This window comes from Gobio gobio (genome assembly GCF_949357685.1).
Source record: "Gobio gobio genome assembly, chromosome: 11".
In the NCBI taxonomy this organism is placed as follows: Eukaryota; Metazoa; Chordata; class Actinopteri; order Cypriniformes; family Gobionidae; genus Gobio; species Gobio gobio.
Genome location: NC_137104.1, coordinates 31,080,199 through 31,103,735, shown reverse-complemented (window position 1 = coordinate 31,103,735; position 23,537 = coordinate 31,080,199). Strand labels below are relative to the sequence as shown.

Sequence of the window (23,537 nt, the reverse complement as noted above, 5' to 3'; positions counted from 1 at the left end):
AGTTGAGTTCCAACCATCCCACTGCGCACAGAATATCCCACAGGCACCGTGTCGAATGTGGACGAGGTCGAACTGGAAGCCATGTTAATCTTGGACTAAATCGGCCACCGTAGGAGTTGAAACGAAATCGGAATTGAGAGGAACAGAAACTAAAATTCACTGGATGGTCATATACCTTTTCACCACTAGATGGGGGGAAATATCACACAGTGTAGCTTTAAGAAACCCTCTCTGAACCCAGCACTTTTAGAAAACTACTGACCGGTATCCCTTCTGCCTTTCATTGCAAAGACACTTGAGCGGGTTGTGTTTAATCAGCTCTCTACGTTTCTTGAACAGAACAACCTCCTGGACATCAACCAATCCGGTTTCAAAAGCGGCCACTCAACTGAGACTGCCCTGCTCTCAGTTACGGAGGCACTGAGACAGGCAAGGGCAGCCTCCAAATCCACATTACTTATCTTACTGGATTTGTCTGCTGCTTTTGACACAGTTAATCACCAGATCCTCCTGTCAACTCTCATGAAGATGGGCATCTCAGGAATTGCTCTCCAGTGGTTCAAGTCTTACCTCTCAGGTAGGTCCTTCAGGGTGTCATGGAGTGGTGAAGTGTCTAAGTCACATCATCTAGCCACTGGCGTTCCCCAGGGCTCAGTGCTTGGACCACTTCTCTTCTCCATCTACATGTCATCATTGGGATCTGTCATCCAGAAACATGGCTTTTCCTATCACTGCTATGCCGAAGACACTCAACTCTACTTCTCATTTCAACCAGATGATCCATCGGTTGGTGTTCGTATCGCTGCCTGCCTAACAGACATTTCAGCCTGGATGAAGGAACATCACCTGCAACTCAACCTTGCAAAGACAGAACTGCTTGTGGTCTCAGCCAACCCAGCACTGCATCACAATCTCTCCATTCAGCTAGGCTCATCAACCATAACTCCGTCCAGGACAGCCAGGAACCTTGGGGTTGTGATTGATGATCAGCTAAAATTCACTGACCACATTACTGCAACAACCCGGTCCTGCAGATTTGCACTATTTGCATGATAGCATGCCACACAACTACTGGTACAAGCTCTTGTTCTCTCCAGACTGGACTACTGTAATGCTCTTCTAGAGGGCCTTCCGGCATGCACTATCAAACCCTTGCAACTGATCCAGAATGAAGCGGTGAGGGTGGTCTTTAATGAGCCAAAGAGAGCGCACGTCACGCCTCTCTTCATCAGTCTGCACTGGCTACCAATAGCTGCTCGCATCAAATTCAAGGCACTGGTGCTCGCCTTCAAAGCAACCGCTGGCTCTGCACCAATATACCTAAACTCGCTTGTTCAGACTTACACACCCTCCAGGAACTTACGTTCTGCCAGTGAACGACACCTTGTGGTGCCATACCAGAGAGGCATGAAATCGCTCTCACGGACCTTTTCCTGGACCGCCCCCACTGCCTATCTCAATTCGTGCGGCCGAGTCTGTAGCCATTTTCAAAAAACATCTAAAGACACATCTCTTCCAGCAGCACCTGACCAATCAAGAATAGCACTTATCATTCTATTCATTGTCTGTCTGTCTAATTTATTTATAAAAAAAACTGTTCTGTGCTAGATTAACTGAGACTTGTTACAGCACTTGCATGTTGCCCTTGACTGCTCTAGTTGCTTCTATTGCCCTCGTTTGTAAGTCGCTTTGGATAAAAGCGTCTGCTAAATGACTAAATGTAAATGTAAGTTCTGAAACTAGAAAATGACCCCCCCCCCCCCCCCAAAAAAAAAAAAGAAAGAGAGAGAGAGAGAAAGAAAGAAAGAAAGAAAGAAAGAAAGAAAGAAAAATAGATAAAAAGAGGGGCCAATTTTATTCTATTTTTGGAGTAATCTTTTTTTTTTTTCATCATTGATATTGTCAGTATTGCATATCAAGTCAGAGAACAGTTTTGGAAGAGGTAGAGGTCTATACATGTTTTCTCCCATGCCATCAGTTGAGGCAGACTTGATTATGCTCCTGTTACATCTACCCCAATGTCTGCGTTAGATACTGTGCAAGATGTAAATAATAATTCAAGTCCTCCACCACCCCAGTTCAGAGAAAGTGGACTCAAACAACCGAGTTTGATGGGAGGAAATGACTCGATGGAATTAATAGTGGGGATGGTGGAACGAATGGGACGCCCTATTGGGGAGAGCATTGTTTCCTGTTTAGAGTCTAAAGTGGGCAGTTCAAGTAGAGCATCTTGAACAGAGTCCTAAAATCTGAAATCAAAGAACCTGTTTGTTTCAGAGGTGAACGGGCTGAGCCATACACCATACATGAGTGGGAAGCTATAGTGATGTCATACTTACGCAAAGTAGGGACGCCGATCGAAGAACAAGCTGATGAAGTCATGAGTAGGCTTATGGGGCAGGCACGGAAAGTTGTGAGAGTGGCCCTGCGCAGTAACCCCTTTATTGATTTGTCCAAAAGTCCAAGTCCTATTTTTGATTTGCTGAAACAACATTTCAGTGACAGCTCTTTCTAGCATGCCATTAGCTGATTTTTATGGCACACTCCCACAAGCTGGTGAGGAGCCCTTTGATTATTGGCTGAGGCTAAATAGAGCCATGGACATGGCAGAGGACTGTTTAACCTGTAAGCCTTCACCCCCGCTTTTGAAAAAATCCTAAGAAATGGCATAATCAGACTAAAACCGTTACAGTTAATGATTCCTTTGCACTAAAATCATAAGTATGGCGTCATTTGAAAGCAGACACTTGGCAGTTTACTGTAAATTAAAAATTGTAATTATTATCATAATCAAAAATAGCTATAATAAGCTTCAAAGTTTTGTAAAGTTATTAGAAATATATTTGTATGAAATATCTTTATGAAAATAAAATTGAAGTTGGCATTTTAGCAATCTAGAAGTGCACTACAGCTGAAGCCACGTCTGACCATGTTATATTTCAAATCTGAAGATGATAAGTCTAGGGGCCCTATTTTAACGATCTGAAACGCAAGTGTCAAAGCGTGAAGCGCAAGTAACTTTGTGGGCGGGTCTCGGCGCTGTTGCTATTTTCCCGGCGGGATAAATGGCTCTTGCGCCCGGCGCAAATCTAAAATGGGTTGGTCTGAAGTAGCTTCATTATTCATAGGTGTGGTTTGGGCGTAACGTGAATAAACCAATCCGAGCGTCATCCAACATTCCCTTTAAAAGCAGGTGCGCAAGTTCCATTATGGATTGCTATTATTATGGCGTATTTACCAGGCGCACGCCAGGAGCGGTTCACAGCCGAGGAGACTGATGTTCTTGTAAGAGCAGTGAAAGACAGAGAAGTGAAGTTGTAATGTTGTACATTATGGTAAAGGTGATTTCACAGTCTTTTTTTTTTCAGTCTTTCAGTTTTTTCAGTTTTTCAGTCGATTTTTTTTCCTGGTTCTTGACGGACAAACCAATTTGTCAGATGTCCTTATATACATATATGTCTTGCCACTATTGGGCAAACAGGTCTTATCCTTAATTATTACAATTAGCCTGAATCATTTGTAAGCTAGATTTATGCCTATTTTTTTCACATCTTCGTGGCACACCACAATGATTTCCGTCATCTCATGTGTTAATATTTTTTTAGTGCAACAATTTATGATTTGCAAAAATAACTGTTGCATCTGTGTAGATTACATGAGCAAAGTGTATGCGCGTTGTGCACGCTATACATTATGGTCAAGCATGCGCCCTTAAAATAGCATAATGAACAACGCGCAACGCGCCACTGACTTTAGACTAGGTTTTTTCTGGTCAGTGGCGCAATTGTTTAATGGAACAGCAAAATAGCACCAGGGATTGTTTGCGCCGGAACACGCCTCCTTTTTTGCGCTGAACCGCCCAGGTAGCGCAAGTTCATTCACTAGTTTAGCGACGTGCTTCTGTGGAGGGAAAAGCGCGCTTTGCGCGGGTGCAAAATAGGAATGACACATGCGTCGGTGTACAAAGTCAATTGCGCTGGGTGCAAGATAGGGCCCTAAAACTCTGAATTGTATTAAATGTTTTTCAAGATCATGTCATATGATTTTATTTTGAGATTTCTCTAAAATGTTAACTGATGTGTATTGCCATCTCTTCTAAGCTACCATTCAGTTTATTGTCTCTATTGTTTTGAGGTGCAAACTGCCCATTCAGTTTCAGTCTCCCCAGAACACTTTCACACCTCTCTGGCCAGGTTATGGCTCTTATTAAATTATTCTTTTGTCTTCATTGTAATCACTGACAGTATGAATTGAAAACAGCACATAAGAGACTCCGTCGCTCATGATTAGGCTACATCTACGCATTTTGAGGAAGTATTGAATAAAAAATACTCCTCTGTTTAGAAATTTGACACAGACATATGAGAATCTATCAATTTTTCTCCTCATCTGCACACGTTTGAACTAAAAGCCCTGAGGGATGTTGATTTGTTGCGAGTCTTTGTGAGGAGAATGGAGGAGTTTTTTTATGAATGATAGCAGCTGAGGCTCATATTACAATCAAATGGTACCGACGCGGTTTTCATATTCATAACTCCTGACACATATTAACAAATGACTGTCACTATAAGGCTTTGAGAATAAAACAGAGGTAAAAAAATGGAAGCTTGACTCTTAGATCTTTTAAATGATGTATAGATTGTCATGGTAATTACTTACATCTGACAGTAATTTGAGCTAATTTAAACAAATAAAGCTTGAGGGCGTATGCGTCCTCAATCCGGTTAAGAGGTTAAAGAGACAAAATAAGAAGACTGATGATCTGTCTCTTGAGCTCACTGTAATGTTTATCAGACATTGTCCAGATCCTGAGCTTTCACTAATTTTCAAGTGCAGTATGGTAGAGAGAAACGATGTGGCTTTGTGTCTAGAGTGCCCCCAGCCATTCCCCTTCTGAAACAGGACGTTGCTGTTCAGCCTACTGGAACAAAGGTTAAGACAACTGTTAAACCTGAGTCTGTTCTATACCAAACTCCAAATAAAGAGCCTGTTGAAGCCATGGAACGAATCTTAGCAATGCTAGAATGTGTCTTGGACCAAGGGCAATCAAGAAATCAGGCTGGTACAGAGCGTCATGCGTTTAAGTCACAGAGAAGCAGTGAGGTGTGTGGAGATATTGGCCACACCACCCATTTCCACTGCAGAGCAAATCATCTGTGTTTTCTTTGTTACAAAGCAGGTCATTCACGTGTAGTTTGTCCTAAAGCCAAAGCCTGCACAGCTGCCGATAGGATGCCTGAGTTGGATGCTCTTCCACGTACAGGAAACGAATAGGCCTGCATGTGGAGGGGGGTGAGTGTAAGGCCAAGTGATGATCCCCCATCATTTTTGGATTGTGATCTGGAATCTCTCTATATAAGTGTATGTGAAGAGTATAGTTCAGAATGTACAGTTGTCTTGCAAAATACACAGAAACTTGAGCCATATTAGGATCTTTTCTACACTTCAGTGATTATCGGTGGAACAGTTGAGGCAAAAGCAATGCTCGACAGTGGGTAAATGGCTTGCACCATGAGCTCCATGATCTTACCACAACTGCTGAGTACTGGTGTGCTGTCAAACCGTCTCCAGTTACGTATGTAACCTCTGTTCTCTGACAGGTGTCTGAACTACTATCAAATCACGGCAATCCTATTGACCGGCGACAGCCTATGATGTCATCAAGGTGCGACCAGGCAGTATATAAGGGAGCTTTGCAAAGGCAGCCTGTTTGGCAGGCAGGCCCCGAGGCATGGCAGTGAGACGCAGAGTTTCGTTCCCTGTTCTCAGGGAAGAGAGGTTACATACGTAACCGGAGACGTTCCCTTTCGAAAGGGAACTCGCGCTGCGTCAGAAAGACGCTACGGGGAACGATATACCCACGCCGTCATGCCAAGGGGAGTGCATGCCTACTGGCAGTGCCAACTGTCAGGACAAGCAAATTCCAGTGAAATGCCTGAACCACTCCCCCTCTGGTCACACAAGCTATAAGCCTGAGTAGGAAACTTCGAATACTAGAGAAGTCCTACCCAGGCCGCTCAAAGGCCTGGATCCAACCAATTCAACAGAAGGGGCTCCTTTAAGGGAATGTGGCTAGGGGGCCCTAGGGCCGCTTCCATGGGACACTTCGGCTGGGCCATCCTTGTCTGTTTGAGAACAGAGCCTCTGGACACTTGTCTCCTGGGGAGGCATCCAGCCCAAGGTACTGTGAGCTGGCAGTGTCCTCCTCAGACCGGATATCAGAGACGGGCATCCTGGAGAGCAATACTCAGCATAGCGCTTTCAACCCTTGCTAGCGAGGGGAGTTAATCTGCTCGATCCCAGGATCTACTGAGCTCTTATCTTATAGAAACACTCAGGAGGCCAGATTGGCCTATAAGCTGATCTAATTGGGAGGCCTTGCGAGGGGCCTACGACTGTCTGATTAGACCCCGGCAGCTATGGGCTCACAGACGACCATCAAAAAGAGGGGAGCTCAAAAAGGCTGCCTGGTAGGTAAACCAGGGTGTAGGCTAAATTCCCTCACTTGGGGACCAAGTAGCAGAAGCAACATCAAGGTAAGGTAGGGTAAGACCATCCTCAGATGCTGCCGGCTAAAGGCCAGATTACATATAGCAGGTCCCCACTAGCTGTCAGTGTTATGCCAGTTAACAGTTCCCGAACTGAGAACCCAACCCCTTAGGGAGGACTAGTGAGGCCCATTATCTGATAGCAGCACATGCTAACTGCCCGAGAATCCAAACTCAGAAACTCGCCTAAAGGGAGGCCTGGTGCGGCCTACTACCTGATGGCAGCCGAAGCCAACTGTCAAAGTAGTTGGAAAACAGAACTCGTTTTCTCAGGGAGGCCTAAAGAGGGCCTACTACCTGATAGTCAAGCTACGCCAGCTAGCCGAGCGTCCTGACTCGGGAACTCACCCTCAGGGAGGCCTAGTGAGGCCTACTACCTGACAGCAAGCCTTTAGGGAGGCCTGGAGAGGCCTACTACCTGATAGCAAGCTATGCTAGCTTTCCGAGCATCCTGACTCGGGAACTCACCCTCAGGGAGGCCTGGAGAGGCCTACTACCTGATAGCAAGCTATGCTAGCTACCCGAGCATCCTAAATCGGGAACTCGCCCTCAAGAGAGGCCTAGTGAGGCCTACTACCTGATAGCGGGCCTGCAGGGAGGCCTAGTGCAGCCTGCTACCTGCTAGCGACCCGTGCTAACTGTTTCTCAAGTGACTGAAGCCCAGGAACATGCCCTCGGGGGAGGCCTGGTGAGGCCTGCTACCTCACGACAAGTCTTCAGGGAGGCCTAGTGAGGCCTACTGCCTGATAGTGGGCCTTCAGGGAGGCCTGGTGAGGCCTACTACCTGCCAATAGCTCATGCTAACTGCCAAGTGACTGACGCCCAGGAACGTGCTCTCAGGGGAGGCCTGGCGAGGCCTGCTACCCAATGGCAAACCTTGAGGGAGGCCTGGTGAGGCCTACTACCTGATAGTCCCACATCCCGCTGCCAGAGGCATCCTGGTCCCGGGGCTCACCCCTAGGTTTTATTGAGGCCTGCTTCCTGCAAGCAATTTATGCCTGCTGTTAAGGTGGCTGGGGTCCAGGAACTCGCATCCTACTACCCGATAGCGAGCCTATAGGGAGGCCTGAAGGGGCCTACTACCTGCTACCAATCCATGCTGACTGCCTCGGCGACTGGCAACCGGGAGCCCACCTTCAGGGTGGCCTGGTGAGGCCTACTACCTTATAGCAGGCCTGCAGGGACGGCTTCCTGGTGGCAGGCATGAAAAACTGGCTGCTATAACCCTGGACTGGAAGTAGCCTCTCTGTTGGCTGAAAAAATTAACATCCAACTACTAAGTAGGGTTATTAGTTGGGAATTCTGCTACTTGAAGCCGACATCGTTGGGGAGTAAACACATATCTCAATATACATGGGGCCGATTTTGCAAGAGGTCTACCAAGGCTGACTACCTATCTAGGTTGCAGCTATTAATTTGCTAACCTCCCCAAACGTCGGGACTTGCTCGCAAGGAGGCCTGCTGAGGCCTACTACCTGTCCTGGAGTCTACTGCCAAGACTGCCCAAGCGGGCTGCTCAAAGCGGACTGGTTTTTAATATGCCCCATCCTGGGGCTGATCGATCCCAGAGGCCACCTGGGGCCTACTGTATGACGGTGCAGTCTTACCAGCAGCGCCTACAAGCTCTGGAACCTAATCACATTGCCCATAGCAGAGTACTTGGCAAAAAATGCCTTGGACTCTCTAAACAGGGGGAGTACTACATACGCCACCCACCTCCATGGAGGTCCTACTTTCATTAGCGGCCTACCATTCCGTGCGAGGGCGTCAGCCATGGAAATGCTCTGGCTTCAAGGGAGCTTACTACAAACCAACATATAACAGAGGTTGCGAAGTGCTGCTCAACCCCAGCCATGGGTGAGGCAGAATGATACAGAGCTAGGAGTGGGATACTCAAATCTACCCTGCCCTATCAGAGGAGTACTGCCACCTGGCCAGGACATATAAACAGGGCCAGAGCCTGCCAAAAGCTGGCGGCTTTTCAAAGAAACTAGCTCTGGGGGGCTCTGTTCTGCACAGCACCAACCTGCATTACTAGTGAAGACCCCAGAACGCAGAGAAGGGGGCGGGCCTTGGCCGGACGACTCTACATGAGAGGAGGCTGACATTAGGGATACTAAAAAACTACATTCACTCAGTGAAGTTGCCCTGGGCGCCAGCGCTTTTAGCGGATGCCCCCGTAATCCCTAGAAAGCCTAGGCCAATATAGATCTATACCCAAGGCCCGAGAGGGCAACTTTTAACCAGCACAAAGGCACTCGGGAAGATGTGCCAGTCATATACTAGATCTGGCTCTAGATCTAACTGTAGTTCTAGCGTTAGTCTGAACCTGCATCTCGAAAAGCTTATACTGAGAGAGGAAACAAACCGCCTTACCCCGAGGAGGCTACCAGTCACCAGCTTAAACTAGGAGAAAATATACGCCTAGCATACCCGCAGGAATGAGAGGTGCCTACCCAGAGCTACTCACACATTTTTAAGATCTTGGGAGGTCTATAAACTGTTCTTCACCCACAATGAGCATATAGGCTCTTTCTATATATATATATATATATATATATATATATATATATATATATATATATATATATATATATATATATATATATATATATATATATATATATATATCTATATATGTGTTTTTTTTTTTTTTTTGGCTCTCTACTAGCAGCACTACCATGGAGCCCAAGCAACTGGTGTGTAATGATCTTTCTAGCCACCTAACAGGGGAAATACAGGCCCTACAGAAATATCCAAACGATCCATAGCGATCCCCGAAGCCCTCTATGGGAGCATAAGTCTAAAAATATATTAATATTTTTCCCCCTTATAGGGGACATACCCGCTCGCCTGCGGCGCGCCATGATATCCACCCACAAGCTTAATTCACAATATGTATGCTTAGGTGCACCACTACTACGGCCCTGAGGGGGGTGCACTCACTGACCAGCCAGGCGGGCCCTAGAATATCATCATCACGGGTCCACCCACGCCGGATGTAAGAAGCGCCTGGGGAGATGATGAAGAAGAGGAGTGAGGGTCAATGTAATTCTTAGCTCACCCTCAGGGAGGAGACCCATCATCAACGCTGGCTACGTTTTGTGATACACAGCTCCTACTTCTCCCTTGGGCTTATCTGACTTGGATGTTGTGCGATGTGTCTGCAAAGCGAAACTTGTTCAGCTTATCTCTCAGTACCATTCTATCTTTTCCAGACACAAGTTGGACTGTGGAAAAGCAACAGGCTTTGTTCATCGCATTTGCCTGAGTGACGACAAGCCCTTTCGTTTGCCATACCGACGCCTTCCGAATCAATATGACAGACTTCGGCAAGATTTGAATGAGATGGAAGAACATGAGATCATACGAAAATAATGTAGCAAGTTTGCATCACCTCTTGTCTTAGTCTGGAAGAAGTCAGGAGACTTGAGAATATGCACAGACTTTCGTTGGATTAATGCTCGCACAATCAAAGACGCACATCCCCTTCCCCATCAAGCAGACGCTCTTGCTGCGTTGGGTGGAAATGCCTATTTTTCAACCACGGACCTCATATCTGGCTACTATAATGTAGAAGTTCATGAAGATGACCGGAAATACACAGTGTTTACATCTCCTTTTGGGTTATTCGAATATAATTGTTTACCGCAGGGGCTGTGTAACAGTCCGGCCACTTTCATGCGGATGATGTTGACTATATTCGGGGATCAGAATTTCAACAGCCTATTATGTTATCTGGATGACGTCCTGGTGTTTGCGCCCACTGAAGAGTTGTCATTAGAGTGACTGGAGATTGTGTTTAAGCGTTTGAAGGATCATAACCTCAAGCTTGCTCCGATGAAATGTCATCTCTTGCGGAGTTCTGTAAAATGTTTAGGTCACATCATCAGTGCAGACGGTATTGCTACCTATCCTGAAAAAATCCAAGCCATCGCTTCTGTCACTGAAGTTGATCTGATGGTTGAAGGTACTAATGTCCCCTGTCGACAGAAAATAAGATATTTTCTGGTTATGGTAGTGTTTTACCAGCAGTTTATTGAAGAGTGTTCAGCTATTGCCAAACCATTGTTCAGTCTTACTACTGGAACAAAGGCTCCTTGTGGAAAATGGAAGCGTCGAATGTATCAGAGAGAGTTGTCTTGTTCAGATTGGACCGAGGAGTGTAAGCACTCTTTTGTACAACTGAAGAAAGCCTTGCTTGAAAAAGTTGTGTTGTCCCATCCAAATTTTGATGAGCCATTCTTGCTTTCAGTGGATGCGTCAAGTAATGGACTCGGGCAGTTTTGTCCCAGCTTTCCGCTGGTGGAACAGTAGCTAGGCCGGTTGCTTTTGCAAGCAAGTCACTTACCTATACTCAGTCACGATACCCTGCACATAGATTGGAGTTTTTCGCCATGAAATGGGCTATCTGTGACAAATTCCATCATTGGCTCAGGGGTAAGAAATGTACTGTCTAGACAGACAACAACCCATTAACGTATATTCTGTCCAAAACAAAATTGAATGCTTACGAACACAGTTGGTTTGCTAAACTAGCACCATACCAGTTCGATGGACATTCCTGGTCCAAAAAACATAGTTGCTGATGCCATGAGCCGAGAGCCCTTCATGCACCCTAGTGTACTCCATCGTCTGACGATAGTTCCTTATGATGACTTGCAGGCAGAAGCTGCAGCTGTACGCACAGACTGTATCCAAGTTGTCTTTCGTTGGTCTACTCACCCCCTTGACTGTACTCCTGATGCTTGAGGAGTGGCCGTTGCCTGCCATACAGTTAAAGTCTCCTTACCTGGCACAATGTCAAAGCAGGAAGTGGAATCTGTTCTGCCCTCTTGTAGGCATAGCGATGAAAACATCAAGTCGCATGCCTTGTTGCTGCCTCACCTTCGGCAACCAATAATGCCATCAGAATCACCAGACGTTGATGTGCTGTCCCACGATCATCTGATTAAGGAACAATAGGAAGACAATATCTTGAGTAGGGTGATTTGCTTTGTCGAGAGAGGACAGAGACCAAATAGGAGGGAGCAAGTGAAAGAGCCAACAGCTGTCTTGAAACTTATGAAACACTGGGGAAAACTGCTGATGAAGAATGGTGTGTTGTACAGAGTTTCAAAGAGTAGTGTCACCAAAAAGAAAACCTACCTGTATGTTCTGCCTGATGCAGTGAAAACCATGGTGTTGAAAGATGTTCATGACCAAGCAGGACATCAAGGTCAGCAGCGGACTCTGTATCTTGCTCGGAAAAGGTTCTTTTGGTATGGTCTGGAGAAGGATGTGAGAGAGTATGTGAAGTGCTGTCGTCGATGTGTGATCAGCAAGACACCAGAACCGGAGGGTCGTGCGCCGTTTGAGAACATAATTTCAACAGAGCCCCTTGAACTAGTCTGCATAGACTTTTGGTCAGCGGAGGACTCTGCAAACCGGTCCCTGGATGTTCTTGTTGTTACAGATCACTTCACAAAAATGGCAAATTTTTTCATGTGTCTGCCAAAGCAGTGGTGCATCAACTGTGGCATAACTATTTTTGTGTTTATGGCTTCCCAGGGCGTAAACACTCTGATAGAGGAGCCAACTTTGAGAGTGCCCTGATCGCAGAGATGTTGAATGTCGCTGGAGTCCAAAAATTGAGAGAACAACTCCCTATCATCCGATGGGTAACGGAGCATGTGAGAGGATGAACGCTGGGCAATATGATACGCACTCTGCCGGCAAAGACCAAGAACAAATGGCCGCAAGTACTCAAATCTCTAACTTTTGCTTATAATTGCACCATCCATAAAACCACAGGGTATGCTCCTTTCCTGTTGATGTTTGGGAGGATTCCGCGGCTACCCATTGATCTTGTTTTTGAAACTGTTCTTGACAGTCCTGATGTAGTGGACTATGACAATTACATCCAGGCTCTTCGGAGAGATATGAAGGAGGCAATGTGCATTGCACAGGCATCTGCCACAAAACAGCTTAAGAGATATGCTGACTTGTACAATAGGAGAGTCAAGGGAGGACCAATTGATGTTGGTGATAAAGTTTTGCTCGCCAACAAGGGAGCACGTGGGAAACGGAAGCTTGCTGATCTTTGGGAGGATACAGTGTATACTGTTGTTGGACTTAATGCAGACAGTCATACCTACAGAATTCAGCACAGTCGTACTGGTGTTGTGAAGACTGTACATTGTAACCTTATAATGCCAGTAAACTTTCTTCCCCTTCCTGATGACGACTTGGAAGGAGATGCGACTGAAAACCATCTGAGTGACTCTGAGAGTGTTGATTCTGTGGTTGTGGATGTGTCTGAAGATACTTCTAATTACAGGACATAAGAGTGGGTATCACGGCTACCTTCTGATGGCACGAAAGATGCAGACATGGACAATATGGAGGTAGCTACAGATGTTCTTGAGACTATACAAGCCATGGATACAATTCAGAATGACAAATTAGAGCATGATGTGATTGACAGCTCTGATTCGACCCAGCTGAGAACCGAGGGTTATGATGATGTTGAGGGTATGGATAGGAGTGTGCCTGAATCCATTGCAGAGCTAGTTGAAATACTAAGTCGTGTGAGATCCAGAGCTGGTAGGCTGTTTAAACCAGTTACAAGATTTATTGAGATAATGAACCAGCAAAAAGTTCTGGGATGTTGCTTGAGTCTTGATAATATATAATTATCTCATGTTTTTTTTTTTTATGGTATAAATTTTGCTCTATTGGTTAATGCAAATGTTACTGTAATTGTGTATAGTGGTGTGTTTTGTACGCTTTAGGAAATTGTGATGTATTGATTTGAGATTGAAGTGAGGTCTCTCTGCTGAGTAACTTGTGGGTTCAAATGTATGACTTGTCATTGTTTAGCTAACATGTAATGGGCATGTTTGTCTATGAGTGTCTAGGGGATTGGCCACCCTCTTTTCACTTTAATTCCTGTGGGGAATAGTAACTACACTGAATTGAACTGACAATTTCATGAAGTTTTGAACCTTTATTTTAAAAAAAAAAACTTCTCTCTTCTTATTACTATATATGGTTCTTGGTTATGTACCTGATGTTCTTTTGTGGTCAGTATTTCAATCTTGACATTGCTCTTGTATTAATTTTTTTTGTGTGAGTACGTGTTTGCGGAAGCAAGTGGAATTCAGCAGGGGGAGTGTAACAGGGTTTAGATGATGTTTCCACTTGCTACAAATTTTCATGTAGGGCCCCTTTAATTGCACTCCACCCAGATAATGAACTGGTTCTTGTAGGGTCATTTAGATTTGCGCCAGCCGCGAGAGTGAATGGCTGCGGTGAGTGAGTGCTCCGTGATATAAGTATTTTGTATTAATTGTATAACCCTCTTATGGACTAATATTAATGTATACATGTTTAAAAGAATATTGTATTATTTGTGTTCGTGCTGCATGATATTTGCAGTAATATCAAGTTTGTTCATTATAGAACATGCACAAGAGTGAATGGCGAATCTGAACACCACTGTTTAATGTTTTTAACAGGTACATATTTTTCAATGGTGTTGTATAATTGTTTATATAAATGTTAGTAATATTTTAGATTTGCGCCAGCCACAAGAGTGAATGGCTGCGAACATGCATGAGGGTGAATGGCGAATCTGAACACCACTGTTTAATGTTTGCAACAGAATAAAAGTCTATCTTCAAGAACAAATTGGTATCCGTGCTATCCGTGTTATACACAACAACGCAGAGACAATGCAATGACAGTGCAATGCAATGCACCATATCCATTACAAAATTATATTTAATTAAAATAAATTTAAAGAAATATTTAATTAAAAGCTTGACAATTTTCAGAGGATGGATGCTTCCATGATATCTGTCACAATTCACCAGTGAGAGTGCCCCTGATTACCACCAGAGGGCACTCCACCCCAGACTGTCATTCCATCAAAGACTACATTACTACATTACTTTGCCCGGACTCATCAGCACTCATTGTTTACACCTGTGTCTCATTTACCTCATTACCTTGTCTATATAAACCATGTTCACTCTGTCATTCACTGCAAAGTCTTGTTTTGTGTAACAACGCATTTCTGAGCATTCCCCGTTTTCCTTGTTCCTAGTTTTTGATATCTGCCCGTGTCCTGGTTTTCTTGTTCCTGTCTTACCCTCTGGATTTGTTTGTTTTTTTGTTTTATTGGACTGATTTACTGTAATCTGGCCTTTTGCCTGTTTTATGGACTACAACTTTGGATTGTGCTATCAGCTGAATTTGGATCCTCAACCTTTTGTCTCAGAGCAGTTCCGTTACAATATGTGACCCTGTCTGTGAAAACCCAGCTGTTCGCTGTTTTATACATAAAATCATCCTACATAATGTAAAGAACATTCTGTGAAAATATAACCTTGATATCTTTAATATTGACTGAGTAAGATCATGTCAAAAGTTAGCTGAATTTCGACCTCAGAAAATCATGATTTTGAGAAATTCCAATTTTAAAAGCTTATTTTTGAAATTGTAAAACATTTTAACCATTATTATTCTGATAATGTGCCATTTACCACATTAAAGCTAAGATTCTCCCATTTTCAGTGATATAGGACACATTTATGGGAAAAGTCTTAGTTTTGTAAAACAAGTCTATTTATTATGATGTGCATGTCCAAAAAGAGTGAAACATTGAAACGAATGAGGGCACCACAAGAGCTTGATTTACCAAGTCAGTTCACTCTAATGATTTGTAGGCTATAACTTTATTAGTAAAATGAAATCTCAGTAGAAAATGTCATTAATAGGCCTATATATATCCATTAATATATAAAACATCCATAGAAAATCTCACTGTGTAACATTTGGAGTAAATCCAGAACTAGGCCTAATGCCCTAACAAGTTAACAGGTCAGTCTCAAACTTTGTGCAGATAGTTAGTCATAACTGTGAATCTTCACTTGTCTCACAATTCGATTAGATTATGATTCATTAGGATTTTTTCATGGCTCATTGTGCTTAATAACTCTTTTAGCCTACATGAAGCACGTCCTGCACTTTATATTCTCATTCATGCATGTTCTATTCGTATAGGTTTACAAACCGAAACCAAAACATCAGACGCAAGAGCTTTGCTTCCGAAGGACACACGCAACTTTTTTATATTAATATATAATACGGGTTCTTTATTTAGCCTACAAAAAACAGTAGGCCTATATTAATCATTATTAATTAAACTATCAGCTGTTCTGTTCCTTGCACTTCACTTGCCGCGGCCGCCCTGTCAGAGAGCGAATTCATAAACCCAGCGCATCAGCATCCAAAGACCACACTATTTAGACACTTAGCAGCCATTAAATGTCTTTAAAATAAGATGGATGTATAGGCAGAAGGTGGAGTTAGGAAACAAATAAACTGTTCCTGAAATGTCGGTGATGACACAAAGAAATCCACACAGAAATCGGACCCCGGCTTAAGTTGCCGTTTTCTTGCCTTTCCCGACACTGATCTGATTGTTGGTCGTGATATTATGGTCTGTTTGCACTTTGTAATTGTAAAAAATAAGTTTCTGAACCGAATTATATAAGAATCAGGAGTTGTTTCTGCGTCCAAAGTAAACAAAGAGACGATTAAAATCAATATTTAAGAAGCCCACGTCCGGTATTTTTTGGTGCAAAATAATAAAACGTAGCGTCAATAAAATCATTAATTTCAGTATTTATAATATTATAAATGAAAAATTGAGTACTGTATCTCAAAACCCTTGGTATAATCTATCATTTACAGCAATAAACACAAATTACCTGTTTTGGTCATTTTTATGGCTATGACTACTTTGACGCTCTATATCTCATAATTAGATTATGCGACTTTAGCCGGGGTTTCACAGACGGGGTCACATATCAAAATAACCCGTGAGGGGTGTTTTGATTAATCACAGAAGGCGTTTTGCAACAAGCTGGTTTTGTTTACATCAAGCATGGGTTTGAAGAAACAGAAGAAAACTGAGACTAGATCTAGAAGAACTGCAGCAACGTCTTCAAGAAGCTTGAAGAAACCTACCTGCATAGCTACCTGAAAAACTATGTGCAAGTGTACCTAGGACAAAAGCTGTTTAAAATGCGGTGGTCACACCAAATATAGATTTGAATATGTAAATAGAAGTTAATTGATAAAATCACTTTACAGCATTTTTATACAAGTGCCTAACACTTCACAGTACTGTAGCTTTACAGGTAGGGTTCTTCAAACATCTTGGAGATGTTGCCACAGTTCTTCTGGATTTCTCAGTTTTTTTCCATTTCTTCATGTCATCCCAGATGGACTCAATGATGGTGAGATTAGATCTCCATGTGGAGCATACCGCTGGTTGTCAGACTCCTTGTGCATACAAAAATTGCACTGGATTATTACAATTAATGGCAAAAAGAATGTTTGGAAATGTAAATTGATATTTCCTACTGACACACTACAGCAAAAGACAACCTCAGGAGCTGATACTCACCGGTTAGGGTAATTTGCAGAGATCCCAAAAGCTGTCATGTTAGCTGTTATACTAGCCACAGGTAATACTTGACCATATAGTCACCTTGTTAAATTAATAAATAACCACAAGTTGCACTTACGAAGAGTAAAGACGTGTGTCATCCAGCAAAGAGCAGTTGTAGCGGTATAAAATCAGGTCATTTGCAGCACTTGTAAGGTTGCAGTCAGCTGGTTTGTAGGTGACTTTGATGTCCACTTGGTCTTTAGGGTTGTGAAAGTCAATGATGTGCAGATCAAAAATGAGTACGGCAGATCCTGGGATCAGCTCACCTAAGAACATTTTCATGAAGAATAGAGCTGGTGAGAAAAATTCTGTGTCACATTGAATATGCAGTATCCTAACATGAGTCTCAGTCTACTTAAAGAATATATAAAAAATAAAAAGAAAGCCAAAGTGAGGCATTTGTATAATGTTAAATACATTAAATATGTAAAATGTTTTAAATAATTTAATATACCCTACTATACGATATATAATGGAGGTTAACATAAATAAAATGCCAAAATACAAGATACTTTCAGAAGGTCTGGTATGCACATTCATATGAGAACACCATGAACTATTAAACGTAACAAGTTAGAGAAATATCTTTATGCCTTTTATGTACAACACCTTACTTTTTAAGTCTGGGGAGATTTTTTCTATACTTCTATGCTTTTGTTACATGTAAATTAATAGTACATAATTACATTACATAAAGTGCTTTTTCTTTCTAAAAGTCACCTGATCCATTTTCTCCATAGGCCAGATGAGGCGGCACAGTGACTCGTCTCCACTCACCCACACATACCCCTTGCAGGGCTTTGTCCATGCCAGAAATCACATAACCCATGCCAATAAACGTGTTGTAAGTGCTGTTTCGAGAATAACTAGGGATGTAAAAAAACAAAAACATTTTTCTAACAGCACTTGACACTGTTCGTTAAACACTTCACAACAAACATGTGCAATACTCATTGTCATGTAAAAATATTTTCTAGATGAAAGACTCACCTGGAATCGAAGACAGTGCCATCTTGAAACGTTCCATTATAATGATAACGTATGAAATCTCCCACCACTGTCTTTCTCCTACATGGCTGTGGAATCTTTTGAACCTCCACATTCACATCATCCTTCACGTTAAATACGTCCACCAGTAGCACATCAAAAATTACAGTTGCATATGGAGGGATCTTTGTACCTGAAGATGATATTTTTTTACATTACAAAAACATCTGTTTTAGTGGTGTGTAGACTTTTTACATACATTGTATAAAAATATTACACTTGTTGAAAATTTGGTCACATATACTCATACTTTATTATTATGCATTATACCCTATACGGTTTACCAACACTTTACTTGAAGGGGTGTGCATAAGACTGACATGACACCTTCATAATCATGACATGACACATGTCATGAATATGAAGGAGTTTTTATGCATGTTTATGACAACTGTCATTAAGTGTCAGTAGCTCAATTATGTCATTTTTAATGCAAAGATGACATTATTTGAGATGTCTTAATTATGACAACTTGACATAAACCAATACATCATAACCTGTCAGTGTCTGTGTCATGATAACTTGACATTACCAAGACAACATGATCTATCATAAACATGACATAGCAGATTAATTATCAAACTTAAGAAACGACTAAGCTTTATGGGTTAACATTACATTAAACTGTCATGTGGTTGGTTTTGACGTTGGCTGTCATGAGGCCATTATATGGTTTTGGCCTCCTGCCTCCTGCCTGTCTGTAGCTCTGTACAGCCTTGCTTGCGTTTGAATCTCTATTTTGATATGTCTTCTTTGTTCTACTGCTAAATATAACTTACTCATCACCATAAATTGTTTAAATATTGCCTTTCACGTTAAATTTGACATCGCTGGCTTTTAATCTAAATCACCATCACACGTTAGCATTTCGCTAGCCTGTTAGCTTGTCATCTCTGCACCCAGGTCTCCTGTTTTCTGAGTTCATTAGTTGGATTAGTAAATAGTGTCCAGCAAACAATTGTGGTAAGTTTGATTAATAAACAAACACAGTAAGTCATGTCATCTCCTGTCATTGTTACTTGCACCACATGCTGTATGATTAGTATAGGCTTCTCCGTTGGCCAACAGGGCTTCACATGTGATAAATGTAAGGAGATAGTTAGGCTGACGGAGAAGATTTCAGAATTAGAAACACGCATCCATACTTTATCTGAGAGTAGTGAGGATGTAACAGCTTTAGATACTGATTTGGATGCGAATAGCTTAGTGAACTCTGTACATTCTTCGGTTCCGGCTGCAGGGCCCCCGCAGCAGGGAAACTGGGTGACGGTGAGACGGCATAGTCGCAGATCAAAAAATCACTTTTCTGTTCCGGTTAGAACATCAAACAGGTTCTCCCCTCTCAGTGAAGCACTTACTGAGTATCCTGTTGAAAGTGCCCTAGTCATTGGTGATTCTATTACACGGAATGTGAAAAAAGAGACACCAGCCACCATGGTCACATGTTTACCGGGAGCCAGAGCGCCTGACATCAAAGCAAATTTAAAAGTGCTGGCTAAAGCTAATCGTAAATTCTCTAAGATTATTATGCGCATGCGCGGGTTGTGAGCGCGTTGTGAGCGCGTTGTTGATGTTAGAGCTCCGTCGAATTGATTCATAATCCTTGATTTTCTCCTTATCACTCGCTTACAAACGATTATTTTCTATTATTTACAGCGTGTGAATATATCTCCGATACGATTCTCTATAAAAAACAATCGGATTGCTTTGATATCACTACTTATATCCGAACTTCCGCTACTAACCGTAGCCCGCTAGCATTGCACGCGTGGTAGCTTATTTACACCGGTAGCCCGCTAGCATTGCACGCGTGGAACTTATTTACAGCGGTAGCCCGCTAGCATTGCACGCGTGGTAACTTATTTACACCGGTAGCCCGCTAGCATTGCACGTGTGGTAACTTATTTACACCGGTCACCACTGCAACCGACAATTCGTCATCGCAGCACATCTGCTACAATGACGAATAACTCGGATGTGTGTCTAATGTTACCTTTGAGTGCAGGCGAGGACACGTTTGAGCTGCATTCGGTGCAGTTGGAGTTGGAGTCGTTGGAGAAGCAGATTCGCGATCTACTAGAGAGACGAGCCGTGCTGAGAGAGCGACGATCAGCGCTTGAAACATCACGCGCCGATGCGGTTAGTAACCTCTTGACTCCGACCTCGTCTACTCCGTGTGTTTCTCTGCACAGGACCAAAGCACCCAGGACGCGATCATCATCCCTGGTTTCGTTCACTCCGGCGCCGACACGACCCTGGGTGCTTCCACAGCGGAAGACGCGAGCCAGGACCAGAGCGAGGACCTCTCCGCCCCTCCCGGTCTTCGAGATCTCCACCCGGAACCGCTTCTCCCCTCTTCGCGAGACGGAACGCGACGCTGTGGTCATCGGTACTTCCATCGTCCGGCATGTCCACGCTACCTCAGGTAAAGGCAAGGTAATCACTCACTGCTTTCCTGGTGCTCGTGTTCTCGATGTCGCTGCGCAGGTTCCCGAGATCCTGAACGGTGACGAGCGCATCGGAGCTGTCGTGCTGCACGCGGGAACGAACGACACCAGGCTGCGGCAGACGGAGGTTCTGAAGACGATCGAGACGGTGCGCAGAACATCGCCTGAAGCAACGATCATCGTGTCTGGACCGCTTCCCACGTACCGACTAGGACATGAAAAGTTCAGTAGATTATTTGCTCTAAATGAATGGTTAATGTCATGGTGTAATGAACAGAAGCTGCTCTTTGTAAATAATTGGAATCTGTTTTGGGAGCGACCTAGGCTCTTCCGTCCTGATGGCCTTCACCCCAGCAGAATCGGAGCGGCTCTTCTGTCGGACAACATCTCCAGGGCGTTACACACCACCATATGACTAGTAAGTCAAAGTCCAGATCACAGTCTTTGCTGTCCTAACTTAACTGACATAAGTACCAATGTAGAACATTATATAGAAACTGTGTCTGAACATAACTGTGTAGAACATTATATAGAAACTGTGTCTGAACATAACCGTGTAGAACATTATATAGAAACTGTGTCTGAGCATAACTGTGTAGAACATTATATAGAAACTGTGTCTGAACATAACTGTGTAGAACATTATATAGAAACTGTGTCTATTCCTCGTTTAGTGAGGTCAAACATTAAATCTACTGTAAGATCTAGGAAAAATCTAATTGTGATTAAACCAGAAAATTTCAATATTAGTGAACAAAAACAATGCTGTCCAAACTTAATTGACATAAGTACCAATGTAGAACATTATATAGAAACTGTGTCTGAACATAACTGTGTAGAACATTATATAGAAACTGTGTCTATTCCTCGTTTAGTGAGGTCAAACATTAAATCTACTGTAGGATCTAGGAAAAATCTAATTGTGATTAAACCAGAAAATCTCAATATTAGTGAACAAAAAAATTTCTAAAACTAGGTCTTCTAAACATTAGATCGCTCACACCTAAGGCGGTTATTGTAAATGAAATGGTCACAGATAATAGTTTCGATGTACTTTGCCTTACTGAAACCTGGCTTAAGCCAAATGATTATTTCGGTCTAAATGAGTCTACTCCGCCAGGATACTGTTATAAGCATGAGCCCCGTCTGATTGGTCGTGGCGGCGGTGTTGCAACAATCTATAGAGATATTCTTAATGTTACTCATAAAACAGGTCACAGGTTTAATTCGTTTGAAGTACTAGTGCTAAATGTTACGCTCTTAAATGTAAGAAAGAAATCCGTATTATCTCTAGCCTTGGCTACTGTATATAGACCTCCAGGGCCCTATGCTGATTTCTTAAAAGAGTTTGCAGACTTTCTCTCAGATCTATTGGTCAACGTCGATAAAGCATTAATTGTTGGAGATTTTAACATACACGTAGATAACACAAATGATGCATTAGGGGCTGCATTTACAGATCTATTAAACTCCTTTGGGGTTAAGCAAAACGTCACTGGTCCCACTCATCGTCTTAATCACACACTAGATTAAATTATATCACACGGAACCAACCCAACCGATATAGATATTATACCGCAAAGTGATGATGTCACTGACCATTACATGGTGACTTGCATACTGCGTACTGCTGAAATCTGTCATGTTGCGCCACGTTATCGACCAGGCAGAACAATCCTTCCAACCACTATAGATAGATTCTCAAATAGCTTGCCTGATCTGTCTCAGCTGCTCAGTGAACCCAAACAAACAGATGAACTAGAGGAAATGGCTAGCAGTATGAGCACGATTTTATCTAGCACATTAGAAATTGTGGCACCAATTAGATTAAAAAAGGTTAGAGAGAAACCTAAAGCACCATGGTACAACAGTGCTACACATGTTATCAAGAGAGAAACTCGTAACTTAGAGCGTAAATGGAAACAAACAAATTTAGAGGTCTTTAGAATCGCGTGGAAAGATAGTATGTCACGTTATAAAAAGGCCCTAAAAGCAGCCAGGGCTGAGCATCTCCGCAAAATAATAGAAAATAATCAAAATAACCCAAGGTTTTTATTTAACACCGTGGCTAGACTAACAAATAAACAAACATCGCCTGAGCAAAATATTCCGTTACAGTTTTGTAGTAATGATTGTATGAATTTCTTCACTGAGAAAATAGAAAGCATCAGAAACAAAATTGTAAATGTACAATCTTTAATGATGTCTTATGATTCAACCGCGATTATCGCCCCTCAAGAACTACTACACCGTTTTACAACTATAGGACAGGAAGAGCTAAATAAACTTATCATTGCATCTAAACCAACAACATGTTTATTAGATCCAATACCCACTAAACTACTGAAAGAGTTGTTACCTGTAGTGGAAGAGCCTCTTCTCAATATTATTAACTCATCTTTATCTTTAGGTCATGTTCCAAGAATATTCAAGTTGGCAGTCATAAAACCTCTCATTAAGAAGCCACAATTAGATCATAATAACCTAGCGAATTACAGACCAATTTCAAATCTTCCATTTATGTCTAAAATACTAGAAAAAGTTGTGTCCGCTCAATTGTGCGCTTTCTTGCAAGAAAATGATATCTATGAAAAATTTCAATCAGGATTCAGGCCGCATCATAGCACAGAAACCGCACTCGTTAAAATCACAAATGATTTACTGCTAGCTTCTGACCAAGGCTGTATCTCAATACTAGTTCTACTCGATCTTAGTGCTGCGTTTGATACTATAGATCATAAACTACTCTTAGATCGACTTCAAAATTATACTGGTGTTCAGGGACAGGCATTAAACTGGTTTAGATCGTACTTATCAGATCGCTACAATTTTGTCTGTTTAAATGGGGAAAAATCAAAGATGACGTCAGTAGACTATGGGGTGCCGCAAGGATCCGTGTTAGGCCCTCTGCTATTCTCAATATATATGCTGCCACTTGGTAATATTATAAGAAAACATGGAATTAATTTCCACTGTTATGCTGATGACACT

At 42.6% G+C, this 23,537-nt stretch overlaps 1 protein-coding gene across 2 annotated transcripts in view; it reads right to left on the bottom strand.

The window, feature by feature from the left end:
- Window positions 1-23,537, bottom strand: part of fkbp10a (FKBP prolyl isomerase 10a) — a 273,156-nt gene that overhangs the window by 96,385 nt on the left and 153,234 nt on the right. For both annotated transcript variants that reach the window (XM_079829365.1, XM_079829366.1), the window contains 3 exons: window positions 18,043-18,232; window positions 17,773-17,918; window positions 17,129-17,318 (listed from right to left, as the gene is read on the bottom strand). In XM_079829365.1, the coding sequence (XP_079685491.1) occupies window positions 17,129-17,318; window positions 17,773-17,918; window positions 18,043-18,232 (526 nt within the window). The remainder of the gene's footprint in view (window positions 1-17,128; window positions 17,319-17,772; window positions 17,919-18,042; window positions 18,233-23,537) is intronic.